The sequence below is a fragment of the Heptranchias perlo genome, chromosome 32 (assembly GCF_035084215.1).
Source record: "Heptranchias perlo isolate sHepPer1 chromosome 32, sHepPer1.hap1, whole genome shotgun sequence".
NCBI lineage: Eukaryota > Metazoa > Chordata > Chondrichthyes > Hexanchiformes > Hexanchidae > Heptranchias > Heptranchias perlo.
In genome coordinates, this window is record NC_090356.1 from 20,289,173 (window position 1) to 20,311,108 (window position 21,936).

Here is a 21,936-nt window from a genome sequence, read left to right on the forward strand (position 1 = left end):
CAAAGGGCAGTGTGAAAGGGGCACTGAGGTCAGTTTGGTATCGCTCTCCCACAATCAGTATTAAACACCTAGAAGAGGCACATTACTAGTGGACTGTTTCCCTGGGCTATTTCCCACTGCACAGGTCAGATCAGGTACTTCCATTTCACACCATGACAGGTCCCTAAAACCAACTTAAAAGTTCACCCTCATCCCAGGGGGAAGCTAACTTTTTATAAGCTGCTGAGAACAGTCTAAAGTATCACCCAACAGTGTTGCTGTCTGCCAGGTACTAACGATGTCAGCTGACTGATTGATGTGTCTAGACTTATTTACTCTGTACTTTCCCCCCGACTTCTTCCCTTCCCTCCCAAAGGCAAATCACATTGGGTTCACATGTGTCGGCTGCCCTTGGGTTTCCTACACCCATGATAAAGAAATACATGCATTCACATGTCAGTTTGGCTCAGTGGTAGCACTCTTGCCTCCGAGTCAGGAAATTGTGGGTTCTAGGACTTCAGCACATAATCCAATTGGACACTTCAGTGCAGTACTGAGGGAGTGCTACGTTGTTGGAGGTGCCGTCTTTCAGGAGCAGACATCAAAGATCCGAGGGAACTTTTTCAACAAAGAGCAGGGAGCTCTCCTGGTGTTCTGGACAACATTCCTCCATCAACCAAAACAGGTTACCAGGTCATTAATCTCTTGTTTGTGGGACCTCGCTGTTGCAAGGTGGCTGCTGCATTTCCCTACAAAACAGTTACTACACTTCTAAAAGTACTGCATTGGCTGAGAAGCAAAAGTCATGTCACAAACAGAAAGTCATTGCGGGGGTCCATGATCGTTGGGGGGGGGCGGAACGGGAGGTGTCCGTGATAATTGGGGGGGGGTTCTGCAGTCCTTTGGGGGAGAGGCCCCACGATCCTTTGGGGGGGAGGCGCCGCGATCGTTGTGGGGGGGGGGGGGGGGGGCGGGAGTCGCGATCGTTGCGGGGGGGGGGGCGTCGCGATCGTTGCGGGGGGGGGGCGTCGCGATCGTTGCGGGGGGGGGGGGGCGTCGCGATCGTTGCGGGGGGGGGCGTCGCGATCGTTGCGGGGGGGGGGCGTCGCGATCGTTGCGGGGGGGGCGTCGCGATCGTTGCGGGGGGGGCGTCGCGATCGTTGCGGGGGGGGGCGTCGCGATCGTTGCGGGGGGGGGCGTCGCGATCGTTGCGGGGGGGGGCGTCGCGATCGTTGCGGGGGGGGGCGTCGCGATCGTTGCGGGGGGGGCGTCGCGATCGTTGCGGGGGGGGGGCGTCGCGATCGTTGCGGGGGGGGGGGCGTCGCGATCGTTGCAGGGGGCGCGCGATCGTTGCGGGGGGGGCGCGATCGTTGCGGGGGGGGCGCGATCGTTGCGGGGGGGGGCGCGATCGTTGCGGGGGGGCGTGATCGTTGCGGGGGGGCGCGATCGTTGCGGGGGGGGCGCGCGATCGTTGCGGGGGGGGGCGTCGCGATCGTTGGGAATGGTCGCTGCAAGTGGCCTTGTTGGGCCTGGCTGAAGCACACCTGCTCCTCAGCTGTACCAGAAAGGCACTTATCAGCAGTTTCGGGCATTCTCGCCTCCTCTCACGTGAAGGAGAAGGCCCAGGAATCCCTGCCCCCAGAGGTTGAAATCACAAAACTTTTCAAAATGGAGGCCCACAGCCTCCTTGAAAGGTTTTAGTGACCAACCCGCCTCCTGAGAGCAGGTAGGTTGCCCACCCCTCATCCCACCCCAGTGAAAACCGGAAATGGGTGGGTCTGAAATTCTCAGCCCAGACCAGGGAGTGAACCGGTGACTTGCGTGGTCTGTATGGGCCTATACCACGCTAGGTGGTACATTAACCCACTGAGCCATCACTGGAGCTATTAGATGATGATTTTGAAAACTGGACTGTCTGGATTGGCAGGGGATCTTTTCATGATATATTAGGATGTGAATTGGCTGCCACATATTCCTACATCCACAACTGAGTCATAGACCTTGAAATTAGCACAGCTTCAAACACTTTGCTACGACGAATAACAAAAATTCTCCATCCAGCGGCAAGACCCCATCCAGAGACCCTTGGAGAGCTGTTGCTATGAGCAAGATCTGAGGAATTTGCCTCAAACCCATCAGTAACTGCAAGAGGGACAAATGCTTTCATTCCAAAATAAACAAGGGCGGAAGCAGAACAGATCCTTCTCGTGAACAGTTAGTATTTCAGATTGTTGTATATTTTCATTAAACATTAAGCACCAAACAGGATAGAACCCATGAAACATTAGTGGCATCAAAACAGTTGGATGTGCGGAAAGTGCTTACTATCCTAAAACTGCACAGCAAGCCTCTGGGAAAATCTGATGTGCAAATTATTACCACGTTTCACATGGACTAGCCCAGCCACTATTTTTAAGAAAGAAAAGAAAGAAAGCCTTGCATTTATATAGCGCCTTTCGTGACCTAAGGACACCCCAAAGCACTTTACAGCCAATGAAGTGCTTTTGAAGTGTTGTCACAGTTGTAATGTAGGATACGCAGCAGCCAATTTGCACACAGCAAGATCCCACAAACAGCAATGAGATAATGACCAGATGTTCTGTTTTTAAGTGATGTTGGTTGAGGGTAAATATTGGCCAGGACACCGGAGAGAACTCCCCTACTCTTCTTCGAAATAGTGCCATGGGATCTTTCACCTCCACCTGAGGGAGCAGACGGGGCCTCGGTTTAACATCTCATCTGAAAGATGGCACCTCCGACAGTGCAGCACTTCCTCAGTACTGCACTGGAGTGTCAGCCTAGATTTTGTGCTCAAGTCTCTGGAACGCACAACCTTCTGACTCAGAGGAGAGAGTGCTACCACTGAGCCACAGCTGACAACCTAACTTTCAACCGACAGTACAGGAATACAGACATGTAGCAGCCTCGCTCAAACCTTTCCCCTCTCCCTCCCACCTTGGTGCCAAGCCCATATTGCTCTACTCCCTGCTCAATCGAGAATCTGGTTCATTCTTTTCTGAAGATGACAGCCAAGTCTGCATTCAGCTCACTCGGTGGCTGTCTATCCCACTGAGGGTGATGACAAGTTATTGTACCTAAAATGTAACCCACCTTTAATCAGGATTGGGAAGTCCCAATGGTCTTGATAGAGAGCAGTGTTGCTAGGTTCAGATGTATGCAGCTGCTTAAAACCTCTTCAGCTCAAGAACAGTCTAGGGCTTCAGAAATTAGAAACCTCTGGTCTTGGTCTCAATATCAGTCTTGGCCCAAGTCTTGGTCCAGGTCTGACTTCAAGTTTGATTAGCTGGAGTCAGTTTAAATTAAAACAATCTGAAAAATCCAGACCAAAGCCAGTCCCCTCACCTTACAGGGTTATAGCACATTTGAGGCATTTACGTTAAAACTCAGCCCACCCACCGGGGGTAAAGACATGTTAAGAGTTCAGTCATTATGCCCTTCAATGAGATATTAAACCAAAGTTCCCTTTGCCTGTCCAAGTGGTTCAGATGGATGTTAAAGATTCCGTGGTATTAATTGAAGAAGAGCAGGAAGTTGTCCTAGTGCCTTGGCCAACATTTCTCCCTTAACCAACACCACCAAAAACAGATTAATTGGTCATTCATCTCATTGTTTTTTGTGGGACCTTGTGTGGAAAACGGTTGTAATGTTTGCCTACATAACAACAGTTATGGCACTCCACAGTAATTCATTGTGTGTGAAGCACCTTGGGATGTTTCTGAGATGGGATACGGTTCTGTATCATTACAAGTTTTTCTAAATCTTGATGTGATACTAACTTGCATCATTCCAGAGAATAAGTACCTACTAAGATGAAATGGATCATGTCTTTAAATGTGCTCCTCAGTCATGACAACCTTTCACCTAGTCAATTATGTGTTTACACATATGGGCCATGTTTGGGCAAACCAATATCCTGGACATCAATAGAACCAAGTTGGGAGGAAGAGAGACAATTGTTACATAAACCCTCACCTGTAAAGAAGAAAGAAATATCTTGCATTTGTATATATCACATCATCAGGACATCCCAAAGTGCTTCACAGCCAATGAATTATTTTTGAAATCTAGCAACAATTTGAGTCCTACCAACAGCAATGAGTTAAATGACCAGTTAATCCAATTTTGATGGTGTTAGTTGAGGGATAAATGTTGCCCAGGACACTGGGTGAACTCCCCTTCTCTTCTTTGAATTTTGCCAAGGGATCTTTCAACACCTGCCTGAAACAGGCCCTCGGTTCAATGTCTCATTTGAAAGGTCTGCACACCTATGATAATGCAGCTCACCCTCAATATTGCACTGGAGTATCAGCCTAGATTAAGTACACATGAATCCATGATCTTATAACGTGGAGGCAAGAGTGCTAGCACTAAGCCAAGCTGACATTGCACTCTCTGAACCTGATAGGAGCAATGGAGGGGTTCATCAACCTATTACAAAGCAAACCAAATTGATGGATTAAGTTTAATGATATGTGTATTGGGCTATATATCCCATATCCGTATGTGCGCAATCTTTCTCAATAAAGAAATGAAAGATGGTATTTTTCTTTTCGATTCCTCATTTCAAATTGATTTTGTGCATTCTCAAAAATGATAGCTCTGAAGGTCAGAGAAAAAGATGATTCAACCAACACTTCTCGTTTGCCCTGGCCAACTGAATTATTCATGACACTGGCTTGAAACCATTGAGCCTTTTGTTTTATTGATGCTGATCCTCTTTGCTGTCCTTTATGTCTGTTCTGAATTTGTTTCACATTCTAAGATATCAGTTAACGGCACTCGGAATACCATGGGGGCAACTGTACCCTGCTTTAGAAGCAGATGTACACGATTAATTAGCTTCATAACCTCATGCCAATGTGTTTCAAGAGCAGTGCTGCCTGATGTTTGAAACCATCAGTCAGATTCGTGCTCAAGGATAGGCAATACAAAAGGTGTTTCATGACATTTAGGTGCTTTACATAGGGTGGGGATGGCGGGTACTGGCATGGCATGCCGAAGGGAGAAACCATATTCTACCTCTGCATGGCACTGTACATTGGTGCCACCACTGCTCCTGCACAGTTTTGACAGTGCCTCAAATCATAGTATCCAAATCTTTCTTAAACCATTTCAGGGTTTAAACCTCCATTATCCTACCCAGTCCATGGGTCGATTGTTATTTGCACAAGGAACTTGTCATCAGTCCTAAATTTGCCTTTGCTAGCTTGAACCTGTGTCCCCTTGCTCTCCTGCCACAGTCCAGTTTGAAGTAGTTTTCCAGATTTGCCTTTTCTATGCTGTTTATTATCTCGAGGCCCCCTTTAGTTCAGTCTTTCTTCATAACTCAGTCCCTCAGACATTAGGGATTGGTGTTGTGGCTCTAAATGTCTACCTTGTGTCTCAGTGATCTAAATCTAATGTGGTACTTGAGGTGCATCTGACAACAGCATTGTGGAGTTTTAGCATAACATTCTCCAATTTATATTCTACTAATATGGCAATACCCTTCAGCATTCTAGTTGCTTTGTTGAGTACTGCACTGCAGTGACTGGACCTGTTGAATGCTGAGTTCACTAATGCCCCTCGATCTTTCTCAACATCATCCTCAGTTTTTTTCAATACCAATTAGCTGGAGGATAAAGGGTGCTACAAAAAAATAATTGCTCTGTACCTGCACATCCATAAGCAGGTGTCTCATTAAGGTTAATGATTTCTTCAGCGAGTCCTGCTCCTCAGGCAGTAAGGCATCGCCCTGTCTGTCAGCCACCACTGACTTGCTCGCGATGAAAAATGTGATCTGTTCATTTAAAGTATCCAGAGACTGGACAGCTGCAAACAGAAAGCAAACACAGGTCACAAATAAAGCTGTTTACTCCTTATTCAATAAAACTTGCAGAGACATGGTGTAGAAGCAGGTCTTCTCTAACACACCGTCCAATATGCCTTTCCTCCTCCCTGCATCCTCACCATTAAAAACAAGATTCATTGCTCATTCTGCTACTCTTAACTCAATCTTTCCCAGGAACTGTGGAATTCCCCTGAGTCCCTCACCCTTCCCTTCCTTTTATAATCTCCAGCTTTTAATACACAAGCTTACCCTTTGATTTACCTCATTTCTCCTCTTTTCAGCCATGGAGATGACCTTCACTATGAGCCTTGGAATTTTTCAGAGAAATCAAACAATTGCTGCCAGCATTCACAGTGAGGCTCAACAAGAGTTCAATGAGGGAATGGTATACCTGCTACATCTCCAGATTCCAGCTGGAGACCTCATGTCACTTGATCAGGTAAAAAAGCCTCCAGATACCTACAGAGAAGGCAAATTCAGGTTCTGCTGAACTGATGGCTTAATGGGTAAATGGAACCACATTTTGGCCATGAAGTATTTTGAAGTGTAGCCACTGTCGTACATAGGAAAACACGGCCAGCCAATTTGGAGACAGCAAAAACCCACAAACAGCAATGAGATAAATGACAATAATGATTTTTAAAAAAACAATAGGAGAACTGCACTGCTCTTCTTCAAAGTGCCTGGAGTATTTTACATCCTCTGAGAGGGCAGACAAGACCTCAATCTAACATCTCACATGAAAGACGGCATTGCTGACAGTGCAGCACCCTCTCAGCGTGGTACTGAAGTGACAGCCTAAATTACATACTCAAGTCTCGGAGGTGGTTGAGAATGCGAGCACTGAGCCACGGGTGATACCTTTGAGTGGTCCCCTTGTTATTTCTTTGTAACCTGCAGCATTTAATTTTATCCCAGCTTCAAACAGGGATCAAATAGAACTTTTTAAACCTTAAGGTTGCCCGGTTCACAGCACAACATAAACAGAGACAATGCTCGTGGGCCCCACACATCCTTGGCGGTGAAAGCCTTGACCTCTGCCCTTGGTGATTAAGCAGCTGGCAGATCCTGTTGGCTGTCTCCCATGCGCACTGAACGCTCATGCTACAGGTTTTGTTTCACCTGTGACCGTTCACCTTTCATGGGGCCAAAACACGAGAGCCAAGTTCAACTGGAAGTGAGGCGGGGGGTTCTTGCCATCTAATGGAACTATTATTTACATCCTAAATAAAATCCAATATTCCATACACTGAGTGGAGGCGTCTGTGGGACTGTGTCACATGTAAACTCCAAGTATTTGGACTATTTCAAGGACACAGTAGGTGGAAAGCTGCTGCATAAACTCTAAGCAGATATTTTCTTTCATGCTTTGAGGCTAAAGGATTTGCAGTGTTGCGCTAATAAATTCAACCTCAAACATAAACCAAACCAGCCAATAACTCATTCCATTAATTAATTTTAGTACTTGTTGGGTATTGCTTTTCTATTTATTAGTTATTTTTTCCCACTTACCAATCCAAAACTCTGCTGCCCATATCCTATCTTGCATCAAGTCCCATTCACCCATCACCCCTGTGTTCGCTGACCTACATCGGTTCCTGGTCCAGCAACGCCTCAATTTTAAAATGTTCATCCTTGTTTTCAAATCCCTCCGTGGCCTCGCCCCCTCCCTATCTCTGTAACCTCCACCAGTGCTATAACCCTCTGAGATCTCTGCGCCTCTCCAATTCTGGCCTCTTGTGCATCCCCGATTTTCATCGCTCCACCATTGGTGGCCGTGCCTTCAGCTAAGCTCTGAAATTCCCTCCCTAAATCTCTCCACCTCTCTACCGTTCTTTCCTCCTTAAGATGTTCCTTGAAACCTACCTCTTTGACCAAGCTTTTGGTCACCTGTCCTAATACCTCCCTATGTGGCTCAATGTCAAGTTTTGTTTGATAATTGCTCCAGTGAAGTGCTTTGGGACATTTTACTACGTTAAAGGCGCTACATAAATGCAAATTGTTGTTGTTGAAAGAGAATCAATAGAAATTAACACAGGATTATCAAAATATTTCCCTAAATCTCTTCCAAGTTGCTAAGAGCAGCAAGTCCTACAACCTGCAAGATCCCAGGCTCGATCCCTGGTCTGTGCTGGGTTAGCTGATATGAGCCAGGACAGTGGTTGAGATGCTACAATCAGCCTCAGAGCTGCTGGGTTTGGGGGAAAGAAATTCAGCCAGGGTTCTTACTCCTAATCGATTGTAACTGGTAATTCATGACCACTTCATGTCCACTAACCACAGCTGGGCACCAGGTGAACACAGGACCAGGCCTGGCTGTGATAGGCTCCGCAGCTGAACAGCCCACTGACACTCACTGCCTATGTTCATAGATGGGGAACAGCTGGGATACAGTAGTGTAATGGTTATGGTCCTAGACTAGCAATCTAGAGGTTGACAGTTCAAATCTGACTGAGGGAACATGTGAAAGTGAATTTAATAAGTGTTGTCATTTGTGAGTTAGCACCTTGAGGAAAAAATGATCATGAAAGCTGGCCTCCAGGTGACTCCAGTCTCACACTGTGGTTGACTCTTAAGATCCTCTGAGGTGGCCTAGCAAACCACTCAAAACAACTTTCCTCACAGAGAAGACAAGTAGGTTTAAGCAATAAAATGTAGCTCACATCCTGAGAATTTTTTAAATAAAACTTAGGAGAGGTACCATAGTACGACCAATGCTGATGGAACGGACAGAATCAGCATCAGGAGAGAAAACTGGTAAGGGGAATAAATAACTTTAGTAAATAGAAAAGCAGCACTCAACATTAGAACTTAATCAATGTATGGAATGAATTATTGCTGTTTTGGTTTACGTTTGAGGTTGAATTTATTGGTGCGACTCTGCAAATCCTTTAGCCTCAAAGCATGAAGGAAAATATCTGCTTAGAGTTTATGAGATATTGACAAGACTGAGAAATTATTAAACGAGCCGGAGTTTGCTGGTGGCAAGGACTGTCAATATCATTTTTTATTTTTGCTGAATTGTTTTTTTTTGATGATTTTGGGGAATGAGGCGTGACCTTCATCCAGTGTCAGCACCGAGCAAGCAGTCCCACCTCGGAACACTGCTCTCTCTTGCACCAGCCAGGCATCTCCAGCATCATCACGGCCTCACTGATTCAGATTGCTGATTTAAGGCCAAATTATGGCCAGTTTTAGGTTGTGAACCGATGCCCCGAAAGAATTATAGAGAAAATTGGTGGGGTGGGGGTCATTTTATTGTTACTTCAAAAGATGATGCTGTGCAGTGTTAGGATTTTATTTAAAAAAAATAAAGATTTGCATTTATATTGAGCCTCAGTGATCCAGGTGTATTGGGGATTTGCAGTGTATACCCAATGGAACGTAGGAACAGGAGTAGGCCATTCAGCCCCTCGAGCCTGTTCTGCCAGTCAATTAGATCATGGCTGATCTGATTCATAACTCCATTAAGCCGCCTTGGTTCCAAATCCCTTAACACTCATACCTAACAAAAATCTATCAATCTGTTTTGAAATTTTCTATTGACCCCCAGCCTCAACAGTTTTTGGAGGAAGAGAGTTCCAGATTTCCACTACCCTTTGTTTGAAGAAGTGCTTCCTGATATCAGCCCTAAACGGCTTAGCTCTGATTTTAAGGTTATGCCCCTTTGATCTGGACTCCCCCACCAGAGAAAATAGTTTCTCTCTATCTACACTATCAATTCCTTGATAGTGGTTTGTAGATGCTGTACACTCATCTTTAACCTGTTGATGAATGTATGCTCACTTCTCAGAAGCTAAGAAGGGTGCTATACGTTTATAAAATCACAGCCACCCCACTCCTCCTCACAGTGGCTCCTACTCGAGTCCTATAGAAGCTGGAATGATTGAATGTGGCTGCATACTGCGAGATCAGGAGTAGAATCATCAACTTCACCATGGGCTGACTAGGTTCCCATCTTTCATCGTCAGGTGTGTCGTCTTTGACCAACCCCCTCCCTGCCTTGAACCACACGAGCCCCCACCAATGGAACTGTAGCCCAGCGAGAGTCTGCACCTCCAGTATTGAAGGGGAGAAAATGAGCGACAAAAACAAAAGCATCTCTCCCTAACACTATTATGCTATGAATACAATCCAGATACACAAAATTAATTCTTAAGAAAAAACTAAATGGAACAAAGTATAAAAAAGTCTCCTAAATGAACTGGACTCAGCTGTGCAGAAAAGTCATTCAGATAGTCACGGGAGACTCTACATCAAGTCCAGCAGCACGACAGGCTTTAGGTGATAGAATCTGTGCAATGAAAGGAACAAAATTGCAATGTTTTCTGGATTAACTTCTTAGAGTGAGTGCTATTGAATATTTATATTAATTACAATTTCGATTTCCTGGCAAATGCAGCTTTAATTCGTCAGTGAAAGCAAGTGTATAATTGCAAGTAGGTCTTGGAAATGGCAGAGGGAGTAGTTGCCACCGAGGCCCAGGGTGTTTAACGCAGCTGAATAACAATGAGGTCTAGAAGAGTGTACTGCAATGAAATCTTAATTTTTGTAAACCAACATTTCCTTAATGCATTAACACCGAGGGAAAAAAAAAATCGACATCTGACATTTTCTTAATGCTGCATCCCCATTATCACTGGATAGTGATCAGGAGGGAGAATCTTGACTGTTTTTTCACTGTTTCCTAACCCAAGGCTTATTGTATATTCCTGAATGCTACCCTGGTTGAGATTTGCTAACAGCACAGGCCATGTGGCCCTCTGGTCGGCATGGCCAGGACTTTCCTCACCAGCTTGATCGCCAGAAGTGAAGCGAGGGATTTCCTCTCAGTGGCAAATTTGCTTGGGAGCAGGTAGCCCAATAAGTTAACGCAGTACCCAACACCCAAAGGACAAGAGATTAGAGGAGGGAAAAGTTAGATATCCTTGGGAAGTCTGCCAAGGTAAGGCTTGATAGTCTTTTCCTATAGTAAGCAAAGTGTGCACGTCACAAAAAGTTTCTTCTCAACCCGTTTCAGGTTAAAATGGGTCTTTCCCGTTCTTGGCTCACTAGGGAGTTAGAGTACTGGCCATAACTTTCTCATGAGATTTGCAGAGTTGGCCTTTTTTCAATAGCCATTTTGTTGTGAGGTTAGGAAAAAATTCTTGTGTCTGCTTCATTCCACTTTTTTCAGATTTACTACCATGTGCTCATCTCTGGTGATTTCCTGTTAAAAGTGCACCTCAATTTACTTTTCTAACCTTTTATCTGTTTTTTTTCCTGTCCCTGTCAACCTTGCAACTGAACCATTCCTCCTTGTTACCGCGCGTATTGCTAAATAAATCATCCCCCAGTAAAATCTTTGCGGATTAGGATAAGAGTTAGCATTAGAGTTGGATTTAGGACTACGGTTGGGCTTGGGTTAGGGTAGATCTTAAGAGTTAAGGTGAATTCATCTCAGGAGGTGAGTTTATTTTGTTGAAGTGGATTGGTTATTTTCACAGGGGAGACTGCACGAGCTGGAGCAAGGCTGGAATGTGTTACAGGGGCCAATAAATCTCCTAAAACCAGCTTTGGTGTCACCACTGTTGGTATTGCTGTTGCCATTGCCCTCCCCAGCTCAAAGATAGCAGGGACCGAGTCAAATGTGGGCACAGTCAACCATTGTAGAGGCAAGGCCAAAGACAGCACCACCCAAACCCACAACCTTCAGCACCTAGAAGGACAAGGGCAGCAGGTGCATGGGACCACCATCACCTCCAAATTCCCCTCCAAGTCACACGCTATCCTGACTTGGAAATATATCAATGTTCCTTCATCATCGTTGGGTCAAAATCCTGGAACTCCCTACCTAACAGCACTGCAGCAGCACCTTCACCACATGGACTGCAGTGGTTCAAAAAGAAAGTCCACCACCACCTTCTCAAGGGCAACTAGGGGTGGACAATAAATGCTGGCCTTGTTAGTGATGCCCATATCCTGAGAATCAATATAAATGGTGAAGAGGAGGGTGAATACCCCCTTTTAACAACTTCCACTTTAACCACTGTCTATGACTGAGGCTGTAGGCTAAGCTCTTGAAAAATCCCAGCTCTTTCTGTGCTTCACCTGCATACATCTAGTTCATCAGAGCACTTTATAATTGTTACATTTGCCTTTGGAAAGTAGAGCCTGAAAAGGAACCTTATAAAGCAACCTACCTGCGTGATCATTTACTCACATACAAGCTGGGATACAGATTGGACACTCAGATCTCACTCTAAACTTCCAACATTTCAACGTTACTTTGCAGAGTCACCGAATTCCAAATGATAACGAGTTGAATTCTATGTTTTATTTTTTAAAGTGTACTTATTACATTTTTTTAAAAATTGGTTTTAGGTCGAGATTCTGAACTTCAACTGAATTGCAGGTACTTTTATTAAGTTCCCTAAAGCACAAAAGTCACTTCCTGGCTCAGTCGATATTCAATATCTGGTGATGTAACCCGCACACCTGCCAACTATCTGTCTTCCAGTGGGCAGTCAGCGTTTGGAGCCACCTCCAGTTGTCTGTGCATGAGAATCAGTGTCAGTAGGTGGATCAATTTAAACGTAGTGCTTTCATTCAAACGGCTTTCCGATGAGACGTTAAACCGAGGCCTCGTCTGCCCCCTCAGGTGGGTGCAAATGATCCCATGGCACTATTTCGCAGAAGAGCAGGGGAGTTCTCCCCGGTGACCTGGCCAATATTTATCCTTCAACCAACATGATTAAGAACAGATTATCTGGTCATTATCACATTGCTGTTTTTGGGATCTTGCTGTGCGCAAATTGGCTGCCACGTTTCTTACATTACATCAGTGGCTACACTTCAAAAGTACTTCATTGGCTGTGAAGCGCTTTGGGCCGTCCTGAGGTTGTGAACGGTGCTATATAAATGCAAGTTCATTCTTTCTTCACGGAGCTGCCTCCTCAGTTCCCACCGTGTGGTTTAAGTCGCGATGCTGTGTTGCTATAAGGGCCCATTCTCCGAGTGTGCACTGCCAGCTGGGAGAGGCACCCGCAATTGCTCGCTATGTGAGCACGTGCTCCGAACGGCACACCTCTAGAACCTTCTCTGGTGTGTTGTAGATCTGCTGCATGCATCCACATATTGACGTTTTTATTAAACCCATGGAATATCCCAAGTAGATTTAATATTTTAAATGATGTGGTTTTATTGTCCTACTGGGGAGCAGGCCTTGGTCGGTTCAGTAGGTTACATCTGCACAACTTCATTCTATAAATATCTGTATCCCTTTCGGGAGACACCTTAGGCTCCCTAATGCTGAAGAATGCAGCAAATAAATTGTTAAATATCAGCACCCAGGCCCCACTGGAGAATAAAACTTGGTGCCTTCTGGGTTCACATCCCCGCTTCAGTAATTTCTAAATCCACCACTTGTAAACACCACCACTCCAAAAATCCATGGGGGCGACATCCCTGGGTAAGTGCCGGGATGCACCTGCCTCTGACATATACAAGACTGAGGGAAGTTCCACCATCACAATATGAATGGTGAGCACCCGCAACATTGGGGAACATCCTGGGCACCCACTAGTTTGGGGAGCGGGTTGCCTTTTCCGGGGATGGGCGCCATGTGTACCCCCCCACCCCCCACCCCTCCAGAAACATGCTGGCAGTGTCCGATCAGCTCCCTTTACTATTTGTCAGCCGTGGCTCAGTCGGTAATGCTCTCACCTCTAAGTCTCCATCTCCAACAAGAGAGAGTCTAACCACCTCCCCTTGACATTCAACGGCATTACCATTGCCGAATCCCCCATCATCAACATCCTGAGGGTCACCATTGACCAGAAACTTAACTGGACTAGCCATATAAATACTGTGGCTACAAGAGCAGGTCAGAGGATGGGTATTCTCTGACTCACCTCCTGATTCCCCAAAGCCTTTCCACCATCTACAAGGCACAAGTCAGGAGTGTGATGGAATACTCTCCACTTGCCTGGATGAGTGCAGCTCCAACAACACTCAAGAAGCTCGACACCATCCAGGACAAAGCAGCCCGCTTGATTGGCACCCCATCCACCACCCTAAACATTCAGTCCCTTCACCACCGGCGCACCGTGGCTGCAGTGTGTACCATCCACAGGATGCACTGCAGCAACTCGCCAAGGCTTCTTCGACAGCACCTCCCATACCCGCGACCTCTAGAAGGACAAGAGCAGCAGGCACATGGGAACACCACCACCTGCACGTTCCCCTCCAAGTCACACACCATCCCGACTTGGAAATATATCGCCGTTCCTTCATCGTCACTGGGTCAAAATCCTGGAACTCCCTTCCTAACAGCACTGTGGGAGAACCTTCACCACACGGACTGCAGCGGTTCAAGAAGGCGGCTCACCACCACCTTCTCAAGGGCAATTAGGGATGGGCAATAAATGCCGGCCTCGCCAGTGACGCCCACATCCCATGAACGAATAAAAAAAAAGTCAGAAGGTCGTGGGTTCAAGTCCCACTCTAAAGACTTGAGCCCATAATCTAGGCTGACTCAGTGTAGTACTGAGGGAGTGCTGAGTCTGCCTTCTCAGGTGGAAGTAAAAGTTCACATGACACTTTGTTAAAGAGCAGGCGTGTTCTCTCCAGTGTCCTGGCCAATATTTATCCCTCAACCAACATCACTAAACAGATTATCTGGTCATTATCTCATTACTGTTTGTGGGTCCTTGCTGTACACAAATTGGCTGATGTATTTCCTATATTACAACAGTGACCACACGTCAAAGGTACTTCATTGGCTGTAAAGCACTTTTGGATGTCCTGAGGATGTGAAAGGCGCTATATAAATGCAAGTCTGTCTTTCTTCACTGCTGCCCAATGGAGTTGTAGGCTGGTGATGATAAAACACCTGGCCTGGGAGTCCCCTTCCCCAGCCATGCTCCCCGCTGATGCAAATGACCTTGTTTGGGGCCAGCAGAGGCTCCACTCCAAACAAGGCCCCACAGAAACTGCAGAGAAGGCCAGAACCAAACTTATCTGGGCTTTAGCCTGCACTCCCTTCAGTCTTACAGCAGGAGTGCACAGGAATGACTGTAGATTTCTGAACCCCATGTTTTCATATGCTTTTATTTTTCTTGCCTGCAATACAACTGATGGAACGTAGCTTATGATACAAAAAGCAGGCATTCCACTGCACCTTCAGTTTAACTGCATTTTCACGTCATAATCTCAAATTCCAGGCTGTTTACTGGTTCTCGGGTGTTTTTGGGACTGTGCCAACTTTTTTGAAACTACCGGTCAGATTTTGCTGTTTTCCTAAATTGGTGTGTGATGGGGAAATGGGATAATACATGGAAGGGGTGCCCTAGAATAAGAGGTGGTGCAGGGTGTAACGGTTCATTTCAAAGTATCCATCCCAGGGTACACTGGATCCAGATCCAAGTTTGGCCAATCCCTCTAAATTGGTCGATCATGACAGGATAAACTGGCTCAGAATAGGGCTTGTGGCATGGGAGATAGTCTGTGACTGGATGGGCTAGAGTAGAGCAGTCCATGGTTAGATAGGCTGGGCAAGATCCCACCAAATCCATTCCAACCATATAGAATGTTCAGTCTCTCCTCCAGGGATTTCTCCTCCTAGCTCAGTGACATCTCTCTCCCAACTCAACAGCAACGAGAACCTTTGGTCAACTTTGTTTCTCTTTTGGATGATCACTGAGAAAAGAACAAATTAATCTCCTGTAAGGTTGAAATTGGGGATGGGAGGAGTTACAGTTTGAATTTTCACCCTGGCACTTCCTTTCTCCTTCTGTCCCCTTCTCTCTCAAAGGCACTGATTCTTGCTGGCGTATTGTTTCACGGGTGCTGGTTGCCCTTTGGTACCCTCCCTTTCTTGGCCATTTGATTCACATGCGTGTTTGGGCACTGATTGCTGGTGGGCTATTTGCCCACGCTGGGGGTATCACAGCCAAGCCCGATCCTGTCCTCACCCAGCAAGGGTTGGGGGAGGGGGGGCACTGAATCAGTGGCAAGAACCCTAGTCCGTGGGCAATTCGGTCAATTTTAGTGAACTGAGAGCAGCTAGCTCATCCTAGAGTGAGCACGGAACCCAGGTCCTTCCTCATCAACCAGGTTGACTTTCATGTCAGGCAGCACATTTCTTCAGCTAAACCACATGGGGCACCCTTCACTGGCATTTATAACAGCACATTCTACTCAACCTGTATTCTACTTTGTCCATAAAGATTACGATTTTAAGAGACTGGTTCATTAATTCTTTAGCGACTTGTTGAGCCATTCAAATACCATTAACAGCCATCTTTAGGATGACAAGTTAAACTGAGGCTCTATTGCCTGTTCTGGTAGTTTAGGCATATGTAAAAGATCCCCATTTCACTGTTCAAAAAAAGAGCAGGGAGTTTCCCCCAGTGTCCTGGACAATTCCTTCCCTCAACCAATAGCACAAAAGGAACTATTAAACTGCTTAGTCATTTCATTTACTGTTTGTTGGATCTTGCTGTGCGCACATTGGCCGCTGTGCTTGCCTACATAACAGTGACTGCACTTCAAAACTAATTCATTGGCTGTGAAGTGCTTTGAAATGTCCCGAGGACATGACAAGGTGCTATAAAAATGCAAGTTCTTTCTTCTTTCATGAGAAGCTTTTACCTGTGGAGGTCCAGGAGCTCCAGAAGAGGAGACTCTCCATCAGGGCAAAAGGGCCCAGCCAGAAAGAAGGAAAAAAAGCACTTGGATCACGTGTGTGTTCAGTTGATCAGCGAAGCCCTGTTATTCTTATGTATCTTGCAGGAATTCCTTTTAAACACTTTGGGGAATTTGGATACAGATGTTTTCCATTGTGTTTCGCTTGTTCAGTTTGAGAAACACAGATCGGAAATGTACAGCACGCAACAGCTGTTATATAGACAGCCTCAAGAGCTGGTTACCATGGTGACAAACTGCAGGACATTAAAGGGGCTGTGTCATCTTGCAAAACTAATTGCCCTATTTGTAAACACGATGTAACTGCCATGGGGAGACATCATCAAGCCCACCACAGCCACATGGCTAGCTAAACATGGATAATATTAAATAGGATAACAGATCCTTAGAAATGAGAACAAATGCGACAAACCTGAATAGTTTATTACCATTAGCCTAATTTAGGTTCAAATCAATATTCATCTCATCATCTTATACTCCAACTCATTCAAATTGTGGAACTTCCCACCTCCCTCGCTCTTTCCTTCTTCCTACAATCTACAGGCTTTTAAAACCTGAATTTGGAGTTGCTAATCACTCCTTTCTAATCACCTTGCCTCCTACTTTTTTCAAACCGTGGCCATTTCCAGCGCTTTGGGCCTTGCCCCTACACCCAGCTTTCTTAATAAGAACTAATTGTTGCTCGGATACGATTTCACAGATGCCTAGAATCTCCCTCCTGTACTAGAAGGCAATTCTTCACCTGGGAACCTCGACAGTGAGTGTTGCTAGGCTTTTCCACCATGAAGGGGATTCACAGCCAAGGCTGATCCTGTCCCCCACCCAATAGCCAAACATGTGCACTTTTTAGGGGGAGCCGCTGGATAGCGAGTGGGAACCTTGGCTGATTTATTCTTCCCCCCTCCTCCCTAGCCTATGGGCACTGAGGCCAAACATAGTGCCCAAATGCTACCCTGGCTAAAATTGACTAACAGTACAGATTTGGGAGTGAAACCTGGGACCTTCATGGGCTGTGTAACTCAGTGCCGCGTTGGGCAGAGAATGGACATTTAAATATCTGGGGGATGGAGATCTCTTCAGATTCCTTTTACAGTGAAGGAAGAATTCAAATTGAGAATAGTCGAAAAGCAGAACCCAACTCCTAAGAGACAGACAGTGGCCAAAGTGTTCTTTTGAGTTGACATTCTTATTTAACTCATCTGCAATATTTAACTACGTTGAGTCACACATCTGATAATCTATTGTGAAATTTTGGATTTTCACAGCTAACCATTTGTGACAATCCTTTTTTCGATGGGCACAAAATGTTGAACTTTCAATAATAAAGTTTAATCAAACACGACACCTAAAATCCATCTTTAATTAAAACATTGTTGGTCAAATATTATGTAGATGCTGAGATTTGATATCTTATCAAACATCACATCCTGACGATTAGAGTAATATCTATTTGAAGTTTGTCATATTAGCAGCAGATGGAACTTGAAGTATGAAAATATAAGGTGACCCTTACTGACAGGAGAAGTATGCAGGACATGTACTCAATGGATGGGCACTGGATCAGAAATTGATAGCAAGGCCCCTGCAGGGGTGTCCACATCTCCTAAACCACGGAAGGATGGAGGGATGGACGAATACGAAACAGGTGACGCTGGGAATTTCCTCGGAGTTGCTCCTGCTCCACCTCTGTAACATTGCCAGAAGTGAGGTGGAAATTCTATTTACGTGAATAAATGGGTTTCTGACGCACTTCCAGTGAAGTTATGGCAGTGGAGTGGGAGCTGCTCCAAGGAAATTCCTGGCCCATGGTTTTTGCTGCTTCTTCCTCTCTGTGTCATCTGGGGGCAAAGGTGGAATTGGAAAAGGATTGGGGGTGATTAGCAACCAATGAAAGTTGCCATTTAGTGTGGAGCTGCCATCAATGCGGCTAGTTAAGTACTGGGATGCCATGGGGAGTTGTTCAGAATGATTTTAACTCTTTATGATTCATTGATGAGGCTGCATCTGGAAGATTAAAGTAAAATTTCCATCCTGGAGCTAAAGCTGTGGATCAGTGCAATGCAGTTTGCTCAATTTGGGTCTGGCCAACCATGCAGGATGTCCCAAGATCAGCCCTTCTTTAATATTTAAAGTGGGCCTCAAATTGGATGCTGAGCAAAGGGGGAGGGATGAAATATCTGGTGCGCCATCAGTCCGGGAAGGCTGCCACTAGGATTTAAAAGGAAGTAGCCTCTTAAAGGTAAATGGTTGCACACGATGACAGAAATTGTTGGCAGCCTTTCCAAAGTTGTACGGCACAAGAAGTGGGTTGGCAAAAAACAAATGTGGAGGTGGAAACGGAGCCTGTGGGCAAGTGATGGAGCAACACAACACCCAAACTTCATATTTGATAGCCAGTGAAGTGGAAGTGTTGCTGCATGAAGTGGGTGCAAGGAAAGTTGCCCTGTTTGGCATTCCAGGGCACTGTCCCTAGAGGACAATATGCTTAGCAGCACAATGCTGCCAGGAGGTGGCAGCCAAGTTCAGTTCCTCACACAACTTGGGCTGCGAGGTGGGCATTAGTCTGTCTCTACATTCAATTAAGATATTTGGAGATTACTTTTCTACTTCGCACTCACAATGGCATCAGATCTAACTAAAACAGGGCTCAGAAATTACAAGCACTTGACTGCTTTGGAAGAGCTTACCCTGAATATCCTTGCCAAGAAGAGCATCAAGGGAGTAGAGGAGAGTAATGCCCGAGACCTACCCCAAACTTGGGGCTAGTACCACTCTGCTCCTCTATTGTCTTGTCCTCTTTCTTACTCACACCATAACAGGCTGGCACACAAGGATTGTTTGATGATGTGTCTTGTAGTCACCATTCCAACATTTGTTCCTCTTCTGTCATTGTAGGCCAAGGTTGGAGTACTGCCAGTTACCCAAAGCAAGACAGCATCTCACGGCAGCCTGTGATCCCCTCACCAATGTTTGCAAGCTCCAGCACAGCTTCACACATCCCGAAGGATGCAGTAAATGAGCTTGAAGAGGTAACAGTGGGAGAATCAGGTGCACAGGTAAATTTCACCTGCATGCAATGTTCCACTTCCTCCTGCAAAATTTCAAAATCTTACTTGGGCTGTGAATAATTATTCAATTAGACTAACCCACAAAAGTGGAGGCTTATTAACACAGTATCATTCTGGTGAGATTTGCACATGTCGTAACCATTTAGAGCTGACTCACACCAGTACAGACAGTCAGTCGCCACAGCATCTAGGTGCTTTGGAAACCAACTCCATCATTAATTTTAACTCCACTGGCCAACCATCCGGTTCAGGCCTCTGTCATTTGCATTGTCGCTCTGTGAGCTCCAGTGAAAGTTTTTAATCAAAAGAGCCCCTTTTAATGTCCCTTCTGTTTTTAAAGTCTTCCTGTTCTGCTGAACTCTTATAAATGCTTCAATTATTGTCAGCTTTCCGGTGAGTTTACAGATAACACTCGGCTATTTTTATTTCTATCTAAACATTCCCAACTTGTTTCTGATGCCAGAAAAGAAAAAAAAGACAAAACAAAAAAAGCACTAAAAGGACTTGGAGAAACGAAAATTAAAAAAAATGCAAAAGCATCTGATCCCTGAAGAGCTTCTTCCCATGGATTTTCCCTTTTCACCCACACTGGACAGTCTGATGGGAAATCACACAAGTGATATTAGTCCTTTTTGCACTGAGATTGCCAATATAGTGACAATTAGGAGCGTCAGCCTGGGCTCAGCGGTAGCGCTCTCACCTCTGAGTCGGAAGGTTGTGGGTCCAAGTCCCACTCTGGAGACTTGAACACATAACCTAGTGGGTAGCTCGGCTTATTCAAGGAGGAAGAAAGCCTGGGATATTGGCAGGAGAGTAGGAAGGCAGAGGATTAGTGCTGGGTTAGGGGGGTCAATGTACCCGAGAAGGGAGAAATGAATAGGTAGTATGGCTGGGTGACTGGAAGGAGAGGATATTGGAGAAAAAGGCCCGAGAGGAGCCAAGAGAGAAAAAAAAATGGGCTTCAGTCTGGAGATTTAGCATTGTGCAGCTGAGAGACCCGGTTCATGCCTGATCCCATGCACCTCACAGATCTCCTATGCGACACTGCGCTCATATTGGTGCAGCAGGTATTTTTCATGTTCCAAATTGAAGACATAATCACAGTTACTAGGGAAGTGCTCGTCAAAATCGGAAAGCTGTAAAATGATTCTTGAAACAGCTGTGTTAAACCCATAATTAGGTTGGAAGGCATTGTAATAGTTCTGTGGGGAATATGCGAGAGAAACATTATGCAAATGTAAAGCTAATGACATCTTACTGGATTCACCTTTTTTCCCCCTCAGTTTTCCTCCCTCCTCGCCTGAAGACGTCGACTTGTGCTGGGGGCTCTCGAGGGTCGTCTGATACCTCAGCAAAGTGGCCATTCTTCATGTGTGAGCTAGGGCAGTGGTGTTGGCAGAGAGACTTTACAGCTGAGCCCGATCCTGTCCTCACCCAATGTATACACATACACACAATGCAGCAGAAATCACTGGTTAGTGGTCGGAAGCAGCAATCCCGCCCAATTCACCCCTCCCTCTCCTCCTTAGCTCAGTGGGGGTTAAGCCAATTGCTGTCCTGGCTGAGGACAGCTAACAGACTGGGAATTGAATTTAGGTCCTTCTGGCTTGTACACGTTGGCTTTACCAACCTGAGGCATTGGAGGGAACGCTCATCACGGCTTAACTTTTAAGGACTTAGCTGAGATACTCCAATGACTCTGTGTGTAAATGCACAGCCCAGTGTGTTACTGAGCTATACAGATCAGGAATCTATCCCCAATCTTTGTTGTCTCGGCCAGCTTACCTAGGCTGGGAATACAATTACTATCAATGCATTGAGATAAAAAGGGATGGGGGGGGGTAAAAATATTAGGCAAAGTCCCTGCTCCTCATTGTTATCCAGTGACCCCCTGCTGGAATGTGCACATGTGGATGTCGGGACAGAGGACTGGCTCTGTGGCCATTTCGGAGGTTCCAGCCCAAGTAGTTTGTTTGTAATGTGAGTCTGAGGCTTTGATGACCTTGAACTCTCTCCCATGTTTGCTGACCTGAAGGAAGCTTGTCTGGATTTTCCAACTCTGCTTCCTGTGGCAGGAAGCCTGAAATTTGGGAAAGGGAGCAGAGATTGGATTGATCCCTGCCAAATTTGGAAGGAATGCTAGGTGGAACTCAAAGGGCAAGGTCAGTCCTGTCAGAGAAAGTGCAACAGTGACGGAGCATTCTTCTCACAAGACACACTGCTGGAAAGCCAAGTCACTAAGTGCTCCCCCAAGGATTTACAAGTAAGAAAAAGGAAACAGGGTTAATAAGGAAGTGGTAACATACCAGCCCATTATTCAGGTAGTGAGAGTGTCCAGGCTATTCAATCACA

The 21,936-nt window shown here is 45.7% G+C and overlaps 1 protein-coding gene across 4 annotated transcripts in view; it reads right to left on the bottom strand.

Annotated features, from left to right (window-relative positions):
* The window catches only part of LOC137301143 (kazrin-like), a 656,751-nt gene that overhangs the window by 399,453 nt on the left and 235,362 nt on the right, over positions 1-21,936 (bottom strand). For all 4 annotated transcript variants that reach the window (XM_067970588.1, XM_067970590.1, XM_067970592.1 and 1 more), the window contains one exon: positions 5,654-5,811. In XM_067970588.1, coding sequence (XP_067826689.1) covers positions 5,654-5,811 — 158 coding nt within the window. The remainder of the gene's footprint in view (positions 1-5,653; positions 5,812-21,936) is intronic.